Here is a 24,313-nt window from a genome sequence, read left to right as displayed (position 1 = left end):
TTAGTTTGATAAATTTCTATATTTCACTGGCAAAAATTCAATAAATTGATTTATTGATGGAATATGAATTGTTAAAATTTCAATAAAATTTATTTATGGTTTTTCTGTGTTGGACATATTTATTATGAGGGGTTTAACCACAGATATTTCACAAGATGAATATTAAATGTACGTTGTGAAATTTTACCAGCAGACTAGCTGACATCATATATATATTTTAATGAAAACAGATTTACAAGTGAAATCTATCACAGCCTAACATTTTGTTGCTTTAAAAATTAATACATGTGCATGTATATGGATGACAGCCTAAATTTACAAATCAGGGTTTTCTCATTAAAAAATTGATCGATCATCTATACATACATGTTCAACACTTAATTTATGTGGAATAGATCAAAATTTAAGAGTATATATTACACATATAAATATAGCAGCTTATTTGGTCTTCAAATTGTTTAAAGAAGCTAGCGTTCCTTTTTGAATAAAGTTTAGTCATCAAAATGAAACTAGGTATTTTTCCATGTAGTAAAAGCTATAAATGATCTTTAGATAAATAGGATAGTTTTACTCCCAAGGAAATATGAGCCAATATTCTTCAATTACAAAGTCACCACCACATCTGCATTGGTCCTGTCAGACTGATTTCTCTACTTCTCTCTTTCTTTTTTCACAATAATCTGATTACAAGAAAAAGTAGAACCTACATGTGAAGTTTGAGAAACATAAATCAGAGTGTAGATGAAAAAAGCACCTGTTGATTTGATTACTTCTTAAACATTAACACCTCGGTGTACATACAATTAACACGTCACTGATCATGATTATCTGTCTGATAAATATGCCAGGGTGTAGTCATTGAATGTCGTTCTTAAATCTAATACTTGTTGTAAGTTTCAACAATTAAGTTTCGCAGTATTCCAGTTTTTATATTTTGACAGGTATCTATAAATGACACAAGATCATTACTTTGTTGATTGCGGACAGCGTTTGAGTATCATGAGTTGTATTTTTCACTGTTTAACACGGACAGCATTCTGGATGTCCTGAGTTGTAGAAGTTTTCAAAGTGTTGGGCTGACTTTCGAAGCAGTTGTGTACACTTCCAGGTTGAGACAGAAATCCACTGTAGAAGGACTGAGCTGATAGTACTTTCTTCATACCAATCCTGTGGAACCCCACCCATCCGTCCTAAAATCAAACAATATCACGGATCAATCAAAACATGCTTAACACATTACTTTATCCTGCAACTGCCACCGCATTGTCGGAATACACCCACCGTATATATTTTTGCTGTATACGGCAGTGACGGAAAACAGCTGTATTTTGGAATCTTAGCACTTGCGTCAGTTCGACTAACCTACTTCAAAGTGAAACTACGTTTAAAAGACGAACATATTTCTGTGATATTTGACACCGTTTCACTTAAAAATTATTATTTTTGATGATTATTTACATGACTGTTGCAGGATAAATAGAATACATAGTCAGTGTCTTGAAATATAAGCTGTATTTTTGGCTCGGGACAGAAAGACAAAAGTACGTGGCTCGCCACTTTTGTCGTTCTTTACCCTCGCCAAAATACAGCTTATATTTTACCTATCTATGTACCTTAAACGTGAAAATCTAAGCAAAATATGCGAAGGCCATTCAGCATAAAAATTTCATTGACACATTTTATTTTGTAATTTACAATGCATGTGGTATTTATGAAACAGATGCAAAAGAAAACGTTATAACCCGTTGAATAAAATTTCCATTTAATTATCAAAATCACAAAATTAAACCCATGTGGAAATAAGCATATGTAGAGTATACAGGGTTATATTGAGGCAGTATCATAGAGACAATGTATTTTTCACTCTCTTTGCTGTTGCTGAATTACCTATTACTGTATACATGTATTTGTCAAAATTCATTGGTTAATACTTTGTAGTTGTTCCAGTTAGCTCTAGTTCACCATCATGTTATATATAATGGCTATGAATATAGACAAATTTAATCCCCTGCAAATATTATCAATTATACACTATTTCATAACGAAATCATATGAGGACACATCCAAAGTTTGTTTAATTAGAAGTTTTAAATAAATGAGAGTTTGTACAGTAGGTATTCTACAGGTTAATTACTCTTGTTTTAAAGTTTTAGGTTTGGGGATACAGAGCCTTAGTTTTGCCATTCTTAACAAATGATCCCCAGAGGAATCATGGTGCCCCTATCCATACTAATGATGTATAGATACCTTGCATTTGATTAGCAGACAATGCTGGTGTTTAAGGAAGTATGTCCGCCCGGGACGTATCATGGAGGAACTGGAAACATTGTACAGCCTCTGGACCAACGGTTCTATGACTTCATCTGTAAATACAACCAACATATAGACAATAATCAGGATTCATCAGATAAGTGTTTATTACAAATACATATATATATTGTACTTTCCATTATGGGATTGAATGAATTGAACATTATCCATCCGTGAGACTACCTATGAGGTTTAAGATGGTTTAAGAAATATACAGAAATAAAGATATGGGTTTATAACCTGAGAGTGACCTAAATATCATCAAAGGTAGACCCTTGTATCACATGAGAGTGACCTAGATATCAACTGAGTGACCTAGATATCAACTGAGATTGACAAAGATATCAACTGAGATTGACAAAGATATCAACGTAGAGTGGCATATATCAACTGAGTGACCTACATATCACACAAGACTTACCATGAGAGACCCAGATATCAACTGACCGTGACCTACATATAACCAGAAGGGGCCTATATATCAACAGAGAATGACCTAGATATCAACTGAGTGACCTAAATATCATCAAAGATAGACCAATATATCACATGAGTGACCTAGATATCAACATAGTGACCTTGATATCAACAGAGTGACCTAGATATCAACAGAGATTGACCTAGATATCAACTGAGAGTGACTTAGATATCAACTGAGTGACCTATATATCACATGAGTGACCTAGATATCAACATAGTGACCTTGATATCAACAGAGTGACCTAGATATCAACAGAGATTGACCTAGATATCAACTGAGAGTGACTTAGATATCAACTGAGTGACCTATATATCACATGAGTGACCTAGATATCAACATAGTGACCTTGATATCAACAGAGTGACCTAGATATCAACAGAGATTGACCTAGATATCAACTGAGAGTGACTTAGATATCAACTGAGTGACCTATATATCACATGAGTGACCTAGATATCAACTTAGTGACCTTGATATCAACTGAGATTGACTAAAATATCACCTGAGACTGACCTAGATATCAACTGAGACTGACTTAGATATCAACTTAGAAAGACCTAGATATCAACTGAGTGACCTAGACATCAACTGAGTGACCTAAATATCACCTGATAGTGACCTAGATATCAACTAAAAGTGACCTAGATATCAACTGAAAGTGACCTAGATATCAACTAAAAGTGACGTAGATATCAACTGAGAGTGACCTAGTAATCAAGTGAGTGACCAAGATATCAACAGAGATTGACCAAGATATCAACTGAGAGTGACCTAGATATCAACAGAGAGTGACGTAGATATCAACTGAGTGACCTAGACATCAACTGAGTGACCTAAATATCACCTGATAGTGACCTAGATATCAACTAAAAGTGACCTAGATATCAACTGAAAGTGACCTAGATATCAACTAAAAGTGACGTAGATATCAACTGAGAGTGACCTAGTAATCAAGTGAGTGACCAAGATATCAACAGAGATTGACCAAGATATCAACTGAGAGTGACCTAGATATCAACAGAGAGTGACGTAGATATCAACTGAGAGGGACCTAAGTATCAACTGAGAGGGACCTAGATATCAAAATAGTGACCTAGATATCAACTGAGAGTGACCTAGATATCAACACTGAGAGTGACCTAGATATCAACACTGAGAGTGACCTAGATATCAAAATAGTGACCTAGATATCAACTGAGAGTGACCTAGATATCAACACTGAGAGGGACCTAGATATCAAAATAGTGACCTAGATATCAACTGAGAGTGACCTAGATATCAACACTGAGAGTGACCTAGATATCAACACTGAGAGTGACCTAGATATCAACACTGAGAGTGACCTAGATATCAACTGAGAGTGACCTAGATATCAACTGAGAGTGACCTAGATATCAACTGAGAGTGACCTAGATATCAACACTGAGAGTGACCTAGATATCAACTGAGAGTGACCTAGATATCAACACTGAGAGTGACCTAGATATCAACTGAGAGTGACCTAGATATCAACACTGAGAGTGACCTAGATATCAACTGAGAGTGACCTAGATATCAACTGAGAGTGACCTAGATATCAACTGAAAGTGACCTAGATATCAACACTGAGAGTGACCTAGATATCAACACTGAAAGTGACCTAGATATCAACTGAGTGACCTAGATATCAACACTGAGAGTGACCTAGATATCAACACTGAAAGTGACCTAGATATCAACTGAGTGACCTAGATATCAACACTGAGAGTGACCTAGATATCAACACTGAGAGGGACCTAGATATCAACACTGAGAGTGACCTAGATAACAACACTGAGAGTGACCTAGATATCAACACTGAGAGTGACCTAGATATCAACACTGAAAGTGACCTAGATACCAACACTGAGTGACCTAGATATCAACACTGAGTGACCTAGATATCAACACTGAGTGACCTAGATATCAACACTGAGAGTGACCTAGATATCAACACTGAAAGTGACCTAGATACCAACACTGAAAGTGACCTAGATACCAACACTGAGTGACCTAGATATCAACACTGAGTGACCTAGATATCAACACTGAGAGTGACCTACATGTAGATTGATATCACCATCTGACCTATATAGATAGGCATACATGTGACCAAACTTGAGAGCATTTGATATCCGGAATAGGTCGAGATTTCATAACCAATTGTCAGTTACCATGCCAGTCGACTGATTGTGAATTAATTATCAGTGAGTTTAACACATATAGCAGGTTAATGTTTAATGATTTTGAAAATGTTGGGAGAAGTTCCTGAAGAAAAGGTGATATTAAAGTCAACTTAAATATAATTTTTTGTCATTTATGTTTAGACATGTCACAGCTACCATTAAAATTAATGGCAAGTAAAAGAAGGTAACAATTACTGAAACTTAGTTTATATAAAATTGGTGATGATCAAATTATCAAAATCTATTGCCTTTTCTGTTAGACGGAGTTATATTGTATCATGAACACAATATCAATTGGATGATAATGATATAGATTACCTGGAATGGCTTTGATAGGACTCATGTCGTACAACTTCACATTCTGGCCTCTATATTTACTCCTCAGTGGCATCTGAAATGACACATCAAAACGTTTGTTAAGAAATGTTTCCCAAATTGACCAGACACATAAACAAACAGTAATATAATCCCCCACACTGACCAGACACATAAATACATTAAAATCTTTCAAAACTGGAAAAATTTGGTTTGAATAAATCATTCTTGCTGTTTAAACATATCATTCCAACAAATTGAAATGAATAAATCAATAATTCATTATTCACAAAAGGATGCCTTTCTTCAATCATTTATGTTAAACTGTGGAAAATTTAAGCAAGCCAAAAACATTTTTACAATTTAGCCTGTCTATACAGATAAGCTTGCTCTTAAATTTCCCAGAATCTACAATGAATTATACTTAATTGTATCAAAACAGTAATTTGGTTAACAATTTTGCTCTCCCCAATCTTCAGAACAAAAACTTAGCAATAAAGGAGGGGGCTTATATGAGAATTTTGACAGTACTTAAATGTACTTAATTTTGGGATTTAAAGCAGTTTAATTTTGTTGTACAATTGTAAGACTTTTTTACTCACAATTTCATGGATAGCTCTGTACTGACGATCTATATCACAGACAGTCGAGTTCTCCCAGTCTACAAACTCCATCCCGGCTGTAATCTTCGGAGCTGTCATCAGAAATCTTAGTTATAGAAACCTTTTTCATTTTTATTTTTTTGTGTTTGATAAAGTTCAGTTTCCAAAGGTATCATTTAAACTCTGTATATTGTAAATTATTGCAATGCTGAAAGGTCAAAGTATTGTTTTGTAATAATGTATTGTTTTACGGATCATCAACAATTTGAGTCACAGAGGTACACCAGAGTACTTGGACATTCACAGAAAGTAAATAAATCAAACACAATTTAAAAAAAAATTAAAAGGTGAACATCTGTTCTAATGTGTTAAACAGAGTTGGCATGAGAGTACATGTTATTAGCATGTTTTAGTCCAGATATTGAAACTTTAGTCTGACATCAACAAAGAATAATGGTACCTACTAGATAATATAAAGACAGTGTATATCAATTGTACCTACCGTAAGTTACACTACTAGATAAAGATAGCGTATATCAATAATTACCTACCATAAGTTATACCACTGGACGGCTGCTCCATTTCTAGCCTGCCTAGTGTTGGTAAATCACACAGAGCTGCCAGCATCTGTCGCAAATAGTAAAAAAAAAATGAAGATTTTAAGCATATCTTAAAAACATAATACAACTTGCAAACTTAAGGAATTATTTTGTTCTATTGAATTTCCACTTCTTACATTGAATAATTGTAAACTATCTACATGTACAATTTACATGTACATAAGTCTAAAAATAGATAGCTGTGACAGTCATTTTAAATTATTACAAAATTTAATGTACCTATTATTACTTACAGTAATCAGATTTCTATCAAACTTTTATCTATTGAATATAGTGCATAGAATATTTCATTTAATTGTCTGCTTTATCACAACTACATTAGGAGATTTGTCCAAGCCAAAAACCAAAACAGTCAATGTTGAGATACATTTTGTGATATGACATATAATTTTGTGTTGGGAGAGAAAATAGTAAATTTGAAACAGATTGGTTTTATTTCAGCTTGAATAGTTGAACACCCACTCCCACACAGAGTCTCAATACCTACCAACTTTACACCCTGGACAGCCAGTAGGTCGTAAAGCTGAAAGCTGGTGCTGCCCTCTGGTACAGGAATTGACTTCTGTAGCAGTATAGGACCAGTGTCAAAACTGTCAAAGGGAGGTAATAGAGTTTCAGTAGAGGTCCTTGTAAATAACTGGGCCATGATAATTGTCTGATAAGATTGCTGTTACTGGACACCAATAGCAGTTGTATAATGTTTATATGTTACATTTCTAGATATCTTAGTAGGGTAAAGAAGTTGATGAATTATTTTAGTAGGGTAAAGAAGTTGATGAATTATTTTACCATCTCTCATAACCAAGTGTATTATATACATGTAGGAGTCATATATAGAAAGATAATTTACATTTTTGACCTAATGAGTGTTCTAGATCTGTGTGCTTAAAAAACACAAAAGGGGGGTGTTCAATAAAACCAAGTACATATACAGGGAAGAGTTTCCATGAGAAATCTGGGTGGATAAAATTATATTTTTGTCAGTTACATAGATGTACATTTATGTAGCAGAAACTATCCAGAATTTCTGGTTAGATTATACCGGCAGATCAGTCAGGTTAGAAATCATTCATGTTTCAATTAATTTGCACAACTATCCTCTTTTCCTGAAAAAAAGGTGACAGCTTTTGCACTTATAGGGGTACATGTGCATATTGGGTCATATACATACAGTAAAACCCTGTTATATTGCCACCCGTTTTACCGCCAAACTCGCCTACCGCCATCCACCATCATATTTCCAGTACAAATGGTAAAAAAACATCATCTTGACCTCGTTACTATCGCAAAATTAAGTCCTAGCTGAATGATGTGTGTTTAAAGGTGTTTGTTACGTGACTGACTGCCGACTGACACATACGTATCACGATTTCATAGCAATGAATGAACATTGTAAGAACATATCAGGGAAGTTAGATAAATCAAATGTAAGATCCTCAATAAACACAACATGGAATATGTGATATTGACATGGCGTATACATTTACCCGTTATAATCCTCTCAATCAAAATAAAATGTGAATGATAAACCACCTACTGTTTTGCACGTAATTCCATTATGGTAACGCCTGCATTTGTATCTCCACTGAGAATTGTGTGAGGGATCGGAGCGGCTCCACGCCATCGAGGAAGTAAGCTTGGATGGATGTTGATAATCCCACTACAAATATACAGCAAGATAGGAAAGGTTAGTCCCACTACAAATATACAGCAAGATAGGAAAGGTTAGAACACATACGGAATGTGTTTTGACTGATCACATTACTGATTGTTGTATAACAAATCTTACAACAAAATGTCATAATGTTCAAAGAATACATAATAAAAATTTCAAATGACAACAGTACATTTCAAAGTAAATTATTGGAGAGTATCAAAGTTACGTGGGGAGACAGCCAAGGTCCAGGGATCACCTACCCAATAAATTAAACTACGTGGGTTTTCTCCCCGTATTCCAGTTTGCTAGTAAGACCGAATCCTGGGCCAAAAAGAGTGATTAAATATGTTAATTAGCACAAACATAACTTTCTCCATTGTTGTTTAAAAGTTTACATTTCCATGGCCACCACTCACTATGGGAAGGCGTTGATTATTCGAGCTGGAATCATCTTTCCAAAAGAAGACAGTACTCCAACATCAAATGTTCCTTTGTCAATTTTGACGGGCCACTCATGAATATTTAACCCCACCTCTTTGCTATAATTCTTTACAGGTGTCTGAAATATGAATATTCAAATGAGTAATAAATGGATAATCAACAGAAATTATATTTACTTCTCCAGCAAATACACAGATGTAGTTAATCTGATACATTATACTTTTTTGATTGCATTTATCTGATAGCAATTATCACTAATATAAAAGAAAAACAATTTTTAATTACAGAATTTTTAAATTCAACTGAAATGCTTTCTATTTTAAGCATTGCAGTTTTTGTTTATTTTTAAAATTATGTAACTAAATTTGTTTTTATATACATGTAATTAATTTAAGCATGAACTATTTAATATAACATGTACATTGCAGACCAATCAAACTAATTTTTTTTCAAACATTTTTGCCAAAAAATCTCATATCAGGCTATATAAATAATTGTATGGAATGAACATTTAAGAACATTAATTTCCAAATTCCTTATGATTACATTGAATTTATGAATTGATCAGGGAGTACTCAACAGGTTGAAAAATGTTATCAACTCCAATAAGTACCAGAGGGATCTACATTATTGTAATTACAAAGACTGAAAAAGTAGGATTCCTTTCTTTATCCTAAAACTGTACAGATCAACTAATATGACAACTGTATACCACTTAATACTTAAATTTTACAGCACAACCCAAAGTGCAAAGGTTTCTAGAATGTGCTTTTAACTTTAAGAAAAATTGAAATTTCAATTCAATAAAATTAATGAATAAATTAGGAATTGAAAAATATTTTTAAATAATTTACTCACCACTGCTACAGGACATACAACTTCTAAACTGTCAACGACCTTGAACTCTGGCTCCGTTTTTACCATGTTTTCATGTAAAGCCTTTAGGGCTGTTAAGGAAAACCTATCAGACCCAAAAAATAACACTCTCCAAGGTGGACAGGTTCTGTTAAATTCCTTTGAGCATGCACGACATACAGAAGTGGAAAAAGATGAAGTTTGAAGTGTCCGACCATGGACACTTCCTTTGAAAAGATTGTCTTTGAGTGGAAAGAAGAGGAAAAATATGATGATTTACATGTCAATCTTGGTAAATATCTATTAGCACAAACAGCAGACATTGGTTTGGGATGTGGTCCTCTTCCACAGAAATGATTATATGATATTTGTGATTGTCTTTCTTTCCATGTAAAATTATGCCTTAAATATCGTCTTTGTAAAACAGGAGCACTTTGTAAATAACATGATGATGACCTATATGTTTGACTGTAATGGCAATGTTGCACTTTCAATAAAGAATTCTTTTCACAAAGATGGTTTGATTGAGATGTGCAGGTGTCTCTTTTTACACAGGAAGCCACGGTTGACTTGATGGAATCCTTGACCTCTTGGACATCTGGCAGAGTGATCTGACGATCATCATGTTCTTCAGGAAGACAGACATCACATCAATTGATTGATGCCTAATCTGACTACCTGTACAGAGAAAATAAAATATTGAAATTTTAACTTAAATTAAAGGCCATTAAATGATATTATCAACACGTTCCAATTCATGTTGTAACTATAATTTTTTGTAGGAAAATACAAGGTTTATAGTAGGGTCAACTGCAAACAGACCTTGTATTTGGTCCAAGAAGGTTTGGTTTGGTTTGGTTTTATTTGTTTAACGTCCTATTAACAGCTAAGCTAGTCATTTAAGGATGGCCTCCCGTGCGTGCGCTATGCATGTGTGTGGTAAGTGCGTATGTGTGTTTTGGGAGGCTGCGTTATGTTCGTGTTAAGTCTCCTTGTGATAGGCCGGAACTTTTGCCGATTTATAGTGTTACCTCACTGAAGCATACTGCCGAAGACACCCAGAAACAGAACCAGAATGTAGACTATCATGGTAACTATTTATACCTACAATAGGTACAAGAGACTAACAACCATTAAATCAGCTCAGTGATTTTCTTACCCATGTTTTACAATGGCCTGTACGTATACCTTTTCCATTGAGAAAATACAATGGTTTTTTTTTTCGAATTGGGGAAATATTATCCACAGATCTTTTTTATGTTTAATTTAGCTTTAATAGATAGAAAGTTGTAGCATAAGTACATCTGCTTGAAATACAGACTGATCAACATTTCTTCATACAAATATAATGATGTACAGAGACATTAAAACAAGTTGAGATTGGGGAAATATGACCATGAACTTGGGAGAATACAACAAAATGTCACTAGGGTAAGGGGTCTTTTATTAGTTAATTGATGGCCCCAAATGTAACCCCCCCCCCCCCACCCCCCCCACCCCCCCCCCCCCCCACCCCCATTAAATTTAATTATTTATTATTAAAATAATTAGAACAGAGTTATTTTTTAATGATATTAATTAGGACAGACCTAGCGGTCTTCTGATAATAGCTGTCAGGCAGTCTAAAACAAAGCCTTTCATGGCTTTTAATTAGTATATCAACACTCAGCATCTGCAACTTTGTCAAGAATTATGACTGAAACACACATTAATGATTGAACACACTCATCACATTATAGATTGTTTTAGCATTAAAGGCAATTAAAATATGAAGAAAAAAAGATTTACCAAGGACCATAGAAAGAGTCAAAAGACCAGGTGTTTTGGAACGGTGGGTGCTTACATATTCTGGTTCATTATTTTCAAATGTAATACTCACAACTACAATGCAAATCTAGGTCAAATTCCGGTAATGTCATGTTTTCAATAAAAGAACCATGTCAAATTTCATTATGCAATACATGTATTTCCCAACACCATAAATATATATATACTGTATATGAGGATAATAAATCGTTTTTTCTATTGCATAAAGCCTTCACCCATCTGAATCTCAAATCAACAATTTGTTCCGTTTTTTTGTTTTTTTGTTTTTTTAGTTGACATTAAAATTCATTTCTAAACTGAAGTGTTATTTTATTACATTGCATATGCCATGATTTACACAGTTCAGTCTGGGTTCCCGCTGTTTCGGTACCTCAAACCAGTTTAGAGGTACATATGTAAATGTACTGAAAATATGTGACCGATCATTACCCTATAGGACGTTTCGAAAGTATCGAAATTATTCAGGTGCCGAAACGATCTTCGGTTTCCCTTGACAGTTGATGTGTATTGTTAACAAAGCCTCACAGCCAGAAATCATGCACTCAGTACAGTATTAGAGCCCATTACTGTATACATAGACGGGTGTCTTATTCAATTCAAGATGAACTGAATCCTACCTTTAGCATTTCCTCGGCACCGGCAACTTGACGTTTCGCGTGGTGTCCTATGGAAGGGAGATCACTCTAATATCAAAAACTGAAGGTCAAGGTGAAATACGCGTAATACGAAAGTGCGGCTGTAATTTCCCAATTTACGAATCCTCAGGTAAATCTTACCTGCTAATGCTGTCTTGTTGTCGTCTGCGTAAAAAGCATTAGTGAGGAATGTGAAGGAATTTCAGGGACGTCTTAGTGGCCGAGATTCTACGTTTTAAGTGGTGTTCAGGAAAATTACCTATTCATGAGGTTTGTGTCGTTATTTCATTCTAAAACTGCCAGTCATAATTTCAAAGTAAATTGACAGTTATAGTCCTTTGTAGCAAAACTTGTTTATCAACAAATAATATGGCCTACACGTATCTGAAGTCTTATTTTCTATTGTTATGTGAACAGATATGTTATTTTTTATTCTGAAAACTTGAGTAACATGTTAGGCCTAGAGTGAAGTCAGCAATGATTCCTAGGGTTGGTTAAGGTTACGATTCTATTTCAGGTTGTGACTATTTCAGGTTGTGATGTTTGATGACCTAATCATGATCCGATAATGCCTGTACAGTATAGAATCTACTAGCATGAAAATTGTATACGTCTAGTGTATTGTAGTGTAGTGTATTGTTTGTGATCATTTGTCATTTAACCAGACCTAGACTTACAATAAGCTCTCTTACACATATTCTCACAAAGCTGTGACACAGTATAACAGTTTACATCCAGTGTGTTTTGGTGTTGTCAACATAAGATGGATGTGTGTGTTGATTGATCAGGTAATTTAGGTCATTGCAGCTATACGTGTGAGTAAGCATACAGTGTTTGATGTTTTCCATTGGCGAATATACAGCAGACTGAGCGGTGTATATGTGCCATTAAAACACTTCAAAGTGTCCTACATGTAATTAAATGTCCCAAAGTGTTTTTATTGTTGAACCACATCATGGCACGTGTACATTGCAATACACCCATAACGTCTAGAACAGATACACGTTTAGTGCTCTGCAGAGAAGTACGGTATAAAAAGTTACATTTGTAATCAGCATCCTTTCCCCAGTAGTAGGTCAGTGACATAGAACTGGCCTGAGAATTGAGATGAACACTGATACCAAGTACCTATATACCTCGAATGGTTATATATGTAGCTGTCTATATTTTCCTAAAGTGTTTTTCTTATTGAAACACATGTACATTATACACCCATAATGTACAGGACATTTAATTTTAGTGCTCTAAAGAGAAGTATAAAAAGTTCATAATCAGCATATATATATACAGAATTGTACTTAACCCATGGCCATATAGTGGAACTGGACTGGGATGCCCACTTTCACTGTACCTCGAATGGTCAGAGTATATCTGTCTATATTTTGGAGGTCTTAAATTTGGTTCAATCCAGGTCTTATTGTTTGTTTTTTTTCCTCTTCTGTTATATTTGGTGCCCAACTAAATATCGATTGAGGTGGTAATTTTATGATCTCAGGGTCAAAGACTTTGTTGAAGGAGGGAGCATCGGTCTAGAGTTCGATGACCCAGGTTTGAGTTTCGGACTACCATAGGGTATATCAGAGACATATATCTATATATGTCTCTGGGTATATACAAGCTGATGGTGGTGTTCACTTAGCTGATGGTGGTGTTCACTTCATCTTACTTTTCACTTTCTTTTCCGTTTCACTTCTCAGGTGTTATTGGTTTGAACTTATTAAGAAATCTCTGGAATCTGAAAGATAGAGTGCATATGTGTATATGTATATACTGCCTTTTGTGATACTTGGTATAATTTAAATTTTCATAAGAATACATCGGATAGTATGAGAAACTTGCATATCAATTCTGTTACTGACAGACAAAAAAAATTGTATATACATTCTTAGTTTTTGTGATGGAGACTCAGTTTTTGTGATGGGAGACTCAATCAGCTTTGTGATGGAGACTCTCAGTTTTGTGATGGAGACTCGGTTTTTGTGATGGAGACTCGGTTTTTGTGATGGGAGAACTAGAAGAAAAAAAACACAGAAAATTTGTTTTCCAGTAGATAACGAAAAGAGCACATGTATCCTTAAATCCTGACATGTAATGCTTTGTGTCTCAAAATGTTGCGAACACATTTTAGCTTGACAACATCAAGTCCATGTTTAGCCTTATTTGTTTTTAATTACCTACCCATCGGGGGCCACGGTGGCCTATAGTGGTTAAGGTGTCGAGACACTTTAACACTAGCCCTTCACCTCTGGGTTGCGAGTTCAAAACCTACGTAGGGCAAATGCCAGGTACTGACTGTATAGGCCGGTGGTTTTTCTCCGGATACTCCTGCTTTCCTTCACCTCCAAAACCTGGCATGTCCTTAAATGACGCTTGCTGTTAATAGGACGTTAAACAAAAACAAACCAAACCAAACCTACCCATTGTGCTAATTTTGTTTGCTATAATTTAAGGCCCTCATTACTGATTTTTTTTCACATCATTGCATGTTCCATATAGCTAATTGTTGTATAAAGTCCATATATAAACAATACTGACAATGATAAGATATTGATTATGTTTGTACAAGTTTATTGTTAATGTTTGAGTGTGATTAGTTACATATCAGGACTATATAACAAAGCTATGGATTACAGGTAATTAAAATAATTATATATGGACGGCCCGATGGCTTTGAAAACTCCCTGGAGAGATTTCCTAATCTACGTACCAGAGATACAACTGTCTAATTTGAGTTTAAGGTTAAATTCTACGTACCAGAGATACAACTGTCTAATTTGAGTTTAAGGTTATTATATAGCTACGTACCAGAGATACAACTGTCTAATTTGAGTTTAAGGTTATTCTACACGTACCAGAGATACAACTGTCTAATTTGAGTTTAAGGTTATGATACTGTGTGATTGGTGTGTTTTGCTGTACTTACCTGTAATTCCTTTGTTTATACAGCTTGTTTATCTTAATCTCATTGTTTTGTCAACAATAACTTACACTTCCATGGGAAACTTTGATATCTCAACTGTTACTTACCTAGTAAAGTGTCCGCTGTAGGAGCTGTCAGTGTGGATGATAAGTTTCCGCCGAGCTGTCTACTACTTCTGCCCATCATCAGGTATCTGAGAGATTAAATAGCCACTCTCGTTAAACTGCTGTACCTGTTTATTCATTTAAGTACAAATTTCAGTTTTATTGGCTCATAAAACGTTCAGAGTGTTGTTTGATATGTTGATATTTTCATACATTGTATATAGTACTAGTGTAATATACATTGTACATGTATTAAAACCATGTTTACCACAGATAGAGTACATGTACAGTGGAACCTGTAATAGCGGACACCCTTATATAGGGGACACCTGTCCATAACGAACAGTTCTAGGAATCCCAATGATAATCACTATATAAATATCATGTATATAGCGGACACCTTCCTAATGCGGACAGCAGACACTTATTTTTGTCCGTAAAGTTGTAAAAAATTCTGTATAACAGACACGTGAAACCATAGCTGTTGTTATTTGTGTGTAAAAAGTTTCTAAATAGCCAGCTGCAGACCTTTAATTACTCAACTATATATATATTAATTTCATTGAATTTATAGCAAAATTTAAGTTCATATACAATATTCATTTGATAATTTCATACATGTAGGCTAATTGATGGATATATGCTAGGTATATACTATTAAGCTACTTAAAAATTAGTTCTCGATCTAAGACCATATCAATAATGTTACAATGATATACATACATTTTGTTATTGATGCTCCTGCTGACAGAATCAAGTCCAGACAAGTGATTATATCTGAGTTGAATTTTCCCATGAGGACGTGTCCAATTCATTTTCAAATTCCCTATAATTATCTGATAACTATGGGTGCAAATTAAATGTACCTCCTCCTCTGGAAGACTATTCCAGACATCAACAGACAGAAGATCACAATAGTATCTATGGATGCCACGCTTGCAGTTTTTCTTCTGATCTGTTCTTTTACAATGATGATGACAATGACAATGATGCTGTTCTATTTAAAATCTTCTCAATAAACAAGAGGCCCAGAGTATTAGGCCAGTATCGCAATGATTACTACTAACTACTAAGCTTAAAAGTTTATACCAAGTTTGTTCAAATGAATGACCAAGCAAAGTGAAAGGTCAACTTTCTAGGTCACAGGCTAGGGATCAAATCTTTAAAGAACTTGAATTATCATGTTCTCATTGATAAATCTAAGAGGCCCTGGGTCCTGAATTGAGGTATATATATACATGTGCTGGGATGAAGGCCTTATATGTAACATATACTACAGTCAAAGTGTTTTAAAATATTTATGACTTTTCTAATTAACCAGTGTGATGATGTTAGGCCATTAGCATGCTGGAATGAGTGCAGCATGGCTAGTTTGTTCAAATGAATGAACTCAGGACCTGGTTTCAAGGTCAAAGGAAACACAATCAAGGAATCAATTAGTCTAAAACCTGCCAACATTTTTTTCCTGTATGGATACCAATTGAAGAGTTATGATACAGGTTTATGGCATTAGATCTAGAGTAATAATTGGAGTTCCACTTCTTTTGGGCTAATTATATAATTGATATATAATTAGTCAACTTTTATTTTGATTCAATGTCTTTAACAATATATATCTTTTTGTTGCAGAATCAGTGAAGATTTTTGATGCAATTATAACGACATGGCTAATAATTCTATGACAGAAGAACAGTATGATTTCATTTGGAAAAGTAAGTATGGGGGATTGATGTACCACATCATATACCAAAACTGTTAAATTTAATTATAGGCAGAAATAAAGGGTATAAGTCAAAGGGAGATAAATCTCCACAATACCAATCTTAAATAATGCCCGTTCATGAAAGTGTATAGTTTAATTTCTGTTTGTTCTCTTGATTCACTATTCTTATTTTTAAAAGTGATCATTCTATGACATGTTATTGCAGCATCGTCAGCTTATATCAACAATTGTCTACTATATCATAATTAACTTCTTAGTACTATATATTTTAACTTACAATCTACTTCTACCTTGGAATACATTTATACTGTACCATTTTAATTACACTGTTTTGTGTTCTATAAAGAAAACTATCATGTGTTGATTTACAATCGAGGTATATATATAGTCAATAGCTAATTAGACTAGTGTTTGAAAGGTTAACATCATTTGCTACATAGTATGAAAATAAAATCTTATGAGTTTTCATTTCAAATAATATTTTAGGAAAAAAGACCTTAAAAGTTGTGTTTAGGTCATTTTACTTATGGCTCTGTGCGTCACTGTGCACCATTAAACTTTCACTTTCAAAACTCTACTCCTCCTAAACCCCAATGCAGATTTGTTGTAAAACATGATTTCAGGAGGGTGATCACATTTGATATAAATGGGGCAGCTGGTCAGCTGACCACTGAGGACAAGGGGCGGGGCCCCAAATGGGGAACTTTGCGGAAATTTTCCTTTAAAACCTTCTCTTTCTGAAAAAAAACTTGAGTGGATTACAACCAAGTTTGGTGTGAAACATCCTTGAGGGAAGGCAATAGTATTCCATATAAATGAGGTTGTTGTGACCCCTGGGGTCAGAGGGGGTGGGGCCAAAAAAAGCAGTAACTTTGATGAGTTTTTGCTTTAGAATATATATTCCCCTTCTTAACCCTTGGGTGGAATACATCAAAATTTGGTGTGAAACATCATTTTGGGAGGGCAGTCATATTTTATATAAAAGAAAGCTGGTGTGACCCCTGGGGGCCAGTGGGATATGGGGACTTTGCTGAAATTTTGCTTTAAAACCCTACTCCTTCTTGAACCTTGAGTGAATTACAACCATATTGTTGTAAAACATCATTGAGAAGGGCAATCATATTTTCTATAAAGTAGGCTGCTGTGTCGACCCACAGGCCCGAATTTGAATGGAAGGGGCTCCAAAAGGGGAACTTTGTTGTAATTTTGTCTTAAAACCTTAATCTTCCTAAACCTTAGAGTGGATTTCTACCAAATTTGGTGTGGAACATCACAGGGAGAAGGCAAACATATTTTATATAAATGAGGCAGGTCTTAACCATCGGGACAGAGGGATAGGGTCCCAAAAGGTGAACTTCAATGCTGTAATTCATAAGTGAGGAATCCGTATATCACCCTGGTTTTAAATTAAATTTCAAAACACATAAAAAGATATACAAAAAACTAAATATCAATGTATAGCTAATTATCAAATGAAGAATGATCACATCCCAATTAGAATAGATAAAGTGAATTTATCACAATTTTTCCAGTGTGTTAAGCATAGAAATACAAGATAAAAGACTACTACAGACTGAAGTGTGTATACATGTATATGTTTATGTTGTTGTACACAGTTGTACTGGTGGGAGACTCCGGAGTGGGAAAAACAAACCTATTGTCTAGATTTACTCGGAACGAATTCAACGCTGAGAGTAAAAGTACGATAGGAGTGGAGTTCGCTACAAGGTAATTCAAGACTAATTCCTGGGGATCGTAGTCAGTGTACAGGTTGTTTTCATCTCGTTGAGTATTGTTGATGTGAGCTTTTCGATTTCTATGTGGTATGTGTCATATAAGACTACAGGGAAACTCTTAAGTACTAATTCTGATGTATTGAACTGATATTTACTGATTTATATTTTTGACAATCTGACAATGCTTTTTAAATAAGCCGACACATAAGTGAGAAAGCTTATAAATTATAATGCTATTTCCAGATCTTGTAGTTAAGACGCTCATCCTCTACCAATGAAAGTTGATGTGTTCTAATTAATCCAACTGGGCTTTTTATTGGATAATGCAGAACTTAGTGCTCCAAGAATGTAAATAAGAAATACACATGTATAAAAACTGACTCAGATGAGAAGTCTGTCAACACCCGATTTATGATCAACTGTCTTTAAACATTGAATTAAAAGTAGCAAGATTTACTGCATGATCAATATTGCTTTGTCTGATTGGACATTTTTGTCCAAAATCAAATATGTTTTAAATTAAAATAATGTTTTGTAGGAATTTAACAATCAAAGGGAAAACAGTGAGAGCTCAGATTTGGGATACAGCAGGTCAAGAGCGTTACAGGGCCATTACAAGTGTGTAAGTATACAGTGTCGGGGCCATAACAAGTGTGTAAGTATACAGGGTCAGGGCTTTTACTGTAAGGATTCCTCTTTTAATGACTTTCTATGATCAACCTGCCCTGGGATACAGTGGGTATCATCATGCGGTTATCAATTGCCCCTAAAACTTAAGATACCATAGAATCAACCCCCAACCCTACAGGGGGCTCCACAAATTAGTTAACATGCAGTGAGATATATAGAGGTTAATACACAACGAGTGGTTGTTGGATATGGTTATTTTTCAAAAGTTACAAAAACATGAGCTTAAGCGAGTGTCTATTGTAACTTTTAAAAAATAACTTACAAAAATCATGAGTCATGTGACCTGTTTCTGCCACAATAATATCAGTTTTAATCAAATGGAAATGTGGCCAAGTCTTATTTCACATATGTAAATAAGGTGTACAGGTGACGGCCCGGACCCGGTGATGTGACATCATTCAATTATTGAGTCGATTATATAGTCGAAGTTCGAATTCTTGACCAATTCAAAGACTGGAAGGTCATATACCACTAGTGGTATATAACATATTTATCCAACAGTCGGCACATTTATACAATGGCTTGAGAGTGGAATAACACAGGGTATTGTGGTAGAAATATGTATATATACAGGCATTTTCTTTCTCCCTGTATCGATTTACATGTTGTTTAAAATATGATGGCATTGAAGATTATTGAGATGTATTGAATTTTAACAATTTTCTCGTTAATAGATATTACCGTGGAGCCGTTGGGGCTCTTGTGGTGTATGATATCACAAAGCCACAGACATTTGATAATCTTCACAAATGGCTGGACGAGCTGAAGGAACATGCCGATCCTTACGTCTGTATAATGATTGTTGGAAATAAAACTGACCTGATATCAGTCCGTGCCATTCAACAGGAACAAGGACGTCTAAAAGCTGGTAAAATACATTGAAACATTTTTGGCAATCTTAAAGAAATTTAAAAAAAAAAAAAAAAAAAAATTAAACTTTTCTTTATTTCCTCTTTTAAAGACAATTACCTAAATGCAGCATACACGTATTAAATGAAAAAATAAGTTATGGGTATGAACCACAATAATTTATGACAGACATGTACTTGTCTAAGAATTTGTAGTGATTTTAGACAATTTTAGATAGTTTTAAATACATTTAGTAGAACACTGTTTAAACATAGACTTATATATAAATGTACACTTGTCAATCATTTCTACTTTATCTACTTGTATCTGGAAACATACTATAAAAATCATGCCCTGATATTTTTTAACAGAACAACACAAGTATTCGTTTATTGAGACATCAGCTCTGGATTCCACAAATGTCGGTGAGGCTTTCAACAATCTACTAGTGGGTAAGTTACTAACAGTCCAACCTTATCATCTCAAAGTCACTGGAGTCATTAAAAAGTCGAGATATCCTGAATATTCGAGATGATTGTGAATATTTTATATCAAATTCTTACTATTGGAACAGAATTTTTTTCACAAAGCAGGCGACGTACAGGTATAACTATGTAGACGTAGGCGGCGATGTCGTCCGCACAGAATTTTTTTCAAAAAGCAGGCGACGCACAGGTATAACTATGTAGACGTGGGCGGCGATGTCGTCCGCACAGAATTTTTTTCAAAAAGCAGGCGACGTACAGGTATAACTATGTAGACGTAGGCGGCGGTGTTGTCGTCCGCACAGAGGTTTCGGTGTGGTAACTCAAGTTCCATAAGGCCAATCAAACTGAAACTTCATGCAGGTCACCAGTGCTTGCTTGGGATTGCTATTATGTTCAGAGGTCAAAGGTCAAGGTCACTGTTACTGTTTTCGTGCAATCACTTTTGTAATCACCTGACTTTCTGTGCAGGTGACACATCCACTTCTGTGTAATTCTTGTTAATTCGATCTTGTTAAGCACGATCTTCAAATTATCAGAGTTCCAGATAATGAAGTTTAAATGAATTTCAATTCTAAAAGTATGTTGATTCCCGTGTGAAGTACGTATCACAATTACCCTGGACAGTCTGACTGATCAATCAGGATTTGTCTATAACAACAACGATTTACAGAAGATCTGAAAAGTGATCAAATCAACAAAATTACAATTTTTACCCACAGTTACTTTTGATTGCGTCAATAAAAATTACAAATTCTGAACATCATTAGAGATTAAATAATGGTTGTCACTCGATCAATATATGGTGGGTGGGATCTCTTGTCTCAAATTTGTTTAATGCTTTTGTAGGTATTTCCCCTTCTGTTCTTAATCAATTATTTGATGATCAACCATGACTTTTAAAGTGATGAACACTACTGACTATAACCTCAAAGTCTCATACAAACCAGTCAAACCTGCCTGGAAAACTGTTACTGCAAGGATTTCCTGACTTGTGTACAGGTCAACTTATTTTCAAGCCTGGAAAAGTTAACTTAAAGGTTTTGTGGCTATTAACTGAAGTTGTATTAAATAACCACATGTTAACACTAGTATTTGATGTAATCCTGTCTTTGTTTACAGATATCTTTAAAGTTCAAGTTGAAGATCAGAATTCAGAAACAAAAATCGCTGACAACTCATCAACAATCGTTCCCAGTTCCTCAACAGATCCGAATATGTCAGATGGCGGTTTACAGCAGTGTGGCTGTTGATCTGTGTTTTTGTTATGTTGATTTGACTAGCTTATTTTATAAATGGTGCAAAGAGTTTGAGTGACTGAGATTTGAGTCTTGGTTGGAAGAGTTTTATGTGACATAGTTTGAATCTTGTTTGTGAAGAGTTGACGGTTGCATATTAGAAGGTGATATTATAGTGCATATTTTAAATTACAGTTTAGATTTACTCTCCATTTACCCCACTACATTAATGATAAATCAGCTCTCCGACTCTTAATCTTTGTTGGATTGTCAAGTGTAAAAGAAAATTAAATGAAATAACATTCATTGGCATTTTATCTAAAAACTGCAATAAGTGGGCTTATAATAACCAGGCATTGGGTCATAGCTAAATAAAGTGTACAGTAACAATTTGGAGAGTTGAGTCTTGCTAAATCTTGTTTTGATAGGAAGCTAAATTTAGATTTTGGGCCAATAAAGATTTTCTCTTATAATCAGAAAGTCGTGTTTCAATGACCAAAAAACATTTTTCTTAATCTTAATCATCCAGAATTATAGCCTCCATTGCACACTTTACAAATACTTTTACATGACTCTAATTCTGTTTTAAAGAGCTTAAGTCTATATATATATAATACAGGTTACCAAGAAGCTTGTTTGATCTGATACATGTTAATGTTTGATTGCTATGTGTTAAGACATGTTACCTTGTTATGATGGAATGATACTGTATATATTCCTGTATATTTATGTATATAATATTATATTTACTAGAGAGTGTTTCTGACTATCTTTTACATTGTAGAAATAATTGATAATTCACATCCTTGTTTCTCTCTGTTATTGTATTAATTAAATATTTATTTTCTCTTTAATTTCACCAAAATATTAATTTTTTAATTCCTTTCATCTTCAAAAATCCAATCAATAACTTTTTTCATTAATCATAAGCAGGTGAGTTGTTTTTGTTGTGTACTGTAAAAGATAAGTAAGTAAGATAAAAAACAGTGTTTTTCTGTAACTGAGCAAACCCTATCTCCACGTATAGATAATCATTTTATGAAATAAAACAAAACAAAATATATGTGCCATTATTTCAGAGTCACTGTTCAAATTAGCTTTTTTTGAAGTTTTTATGTTGATGAATTTACCTCATCATGCAGTTAAGGGTGTATGGTACATTCATGTGACAGATTTGTAATTTATATACTTTACAAAGATCTGAGTCTCCATTCTTGAAGAGTTTCACATGTTTGTGCAGAATTAGGTAATTATAAATATTAGTCGGACAAAATAACATTGATGATACCAAAGCCCCCTTAGGGCTATTCCACTAAACTATATGCCATAGAAGGGGACTTCAGAAAAAAAAATATGCATGGTGGCTGATGGAGGAATTCCAGCCTATTATATGGTGCAGTTTGCATTAAATGAATTCTGTGGGTGGTCACTGTTTGACATGTCTGATTCCAACAGAATGACGACTTTAGTCAGTGAAGCGATACCTAGCAATAGACAACATCATGTAGGCTATAAACCAGTAATCAGGTGATTCATTGACACACATGGAGTCCCCTCATTGGTTACAAAGTTTACCGGAAATAGCCCATATTGACTTTTGACGTCAAATTCTATTTTTGCTCTCGGACCTTTAGGGAAATCATCGGAAAATTAATTTTTATTCTGAGTAAATTATTAATATTTAATAAAGCTAATCTGACTTTGGTACTCATCATTATTATCCTGTTAATATGAATAAGAAAAGTTCTTCATGTTTTTGTTTTCTTAAAGTTTCAATTTTCTTCATCAGTTTGAAATTATTTATCCCAATTTTGTTCTTGTGAATCATACTCTAACGTGTTAGTTTTGCTAATATCAAATCATGTTATAAAATCACAATATTTAAAAAAAAATATCTTTAGATTAGAAAATTAATCATGTTCATAAAATTTGATAAACATTTCCTTTGTACTAGTATGCATGAAACATTGCCAAATTGCAGACAATGGACCTTCCATTTTCCTTTTGGATGTACCAGCATTCCATTAGTCGACAAATCAATTGTCTTTGTATATTAATTTCATGTAAGAATTTTTGATGAAAACATGGTTTGTCCAGACCTTGAAAAATCCTTGAATTTCCTAGCAGTGCTTGAAAAGCCCCAAGTTTTTTTTCTCACAAAAACTCTTGTTGCTTAGATTTAGATTTGTCCTTAAATTTTGATAAGAGTGCTTAACTTGTTATTATCGCTTACAGTAAAATCAAAGCAATTTAGTTTGTTTTGATTTTGAAGGTAAAGATTTTGTAGTTCGTTGATAATGGTCTGCTGTACATTAGGACAACACAAGTGACTCACAGACACCATCAGTGACACACAGACACCATCAGTGACTCCAAGGCACCATCAGTGACTCGCAGACACCATTAGTGACTCGCAGACACCATCAGTGACTCGCAGACACCATCAGTGACTCGCAGACAACACAAGTGACACACAGACACCATCAGTGACTCGCAGACACCATCAGTGACACACAGACACCATCAGTGACACACAGACACCATCAGTGACTCGCAGACACCATCAGTGACTCGCAGACAACATCAGTGACACACAGACACCATCAGTGACACACAGACAC

General features: G+C 34.6%; 2 protein-coding genes across 2 annotated transcripts; one reads left to right on the top strand and one right to left on the bottom strand.

Moving 5' to 3' along the window:
- LOC117315080 (methionyl-tRNA formyltransferase, mitochondrial-like) lies at nucleotides 1–10,162 on the bottom strand. The gene is made up of 9 exons (XM_033869220.1): nucleotides 9,489–10,162; nucleotides 8,606–8,748; nucleotides 8,070–8,192; nucleotides 7,020–7,122; nucleotides 6,464–6,539; nucleotides 5,913–6,004; nucleotides 5,314–5,386; nucleotides 2,248–2,363; nucleotides 1–1,190 (listed from the first exon to the last, which is right to left on the bottom strand). Exons 1-9 carry the CDS (start codon nucleotides 9,552–9,554, stop codon nucleotides 1,014–1,016), a joined length of 969 nt encoding a protein of 322 aa, XP_033725111.1. The 5' UTR covers nucleotides 9,555–10,162; the 3' UTR covers nucleotides 1–1,013.
- Nucleotides 10,163–12,041: 1,879 nt separating this feature from the next.
- Nucleotides 12,042–23,945, top strand: LOC117315078 (ras-related protein rab-11.1-like). The gene is made up of 7 exons (XM_033869219.1): nucleotides 12,042–12,217; nucleotides 16,601–16,683; nucleotides 18,311–18,422; nucleotides 18,969–19,052; nucleotides 19,795–19,988; nucleotides 20,341–20,421; nucleotides 21,577–23,945. The coding sequence occupies exons 2-7, from the start codon at nucleotides 16,635–16,637 to the stop codon at nucleotides 21,705–21,707; spliced, it is 651 nt and encodes a 216-aa protein (XP_033725110.1). The 5' UTR covers nucleotides 12,042–12,217; nucleotides 16,601–16,634; the 3' UTR covers nucleotides 21,708–23,945.
- Nucleotides 23,946–24,313: the final 368 nt, after the last annotated feature.

The sequence above is a fragment of the Pecten maximus genome, chromosome 17 (genome assembly GCF_902652985.1).
Source record: "Pecten maximus chromosome 17, xPecMax1.1, whole genome shotgun sequence".
In the NCBI taxonomy this organism is placed as follows: domain Eukaryota; kingdom Metazoa; phylum Mollusca; class Bivalvia; order Pectinida; family Pectinidae; genus Pecten; species Pecten maximus.
The sequence above is the reverse complement of the archived record's forward strand: the minus strand, read 5'-3'. Positions and strand labels throughout refer to the sequence as shown.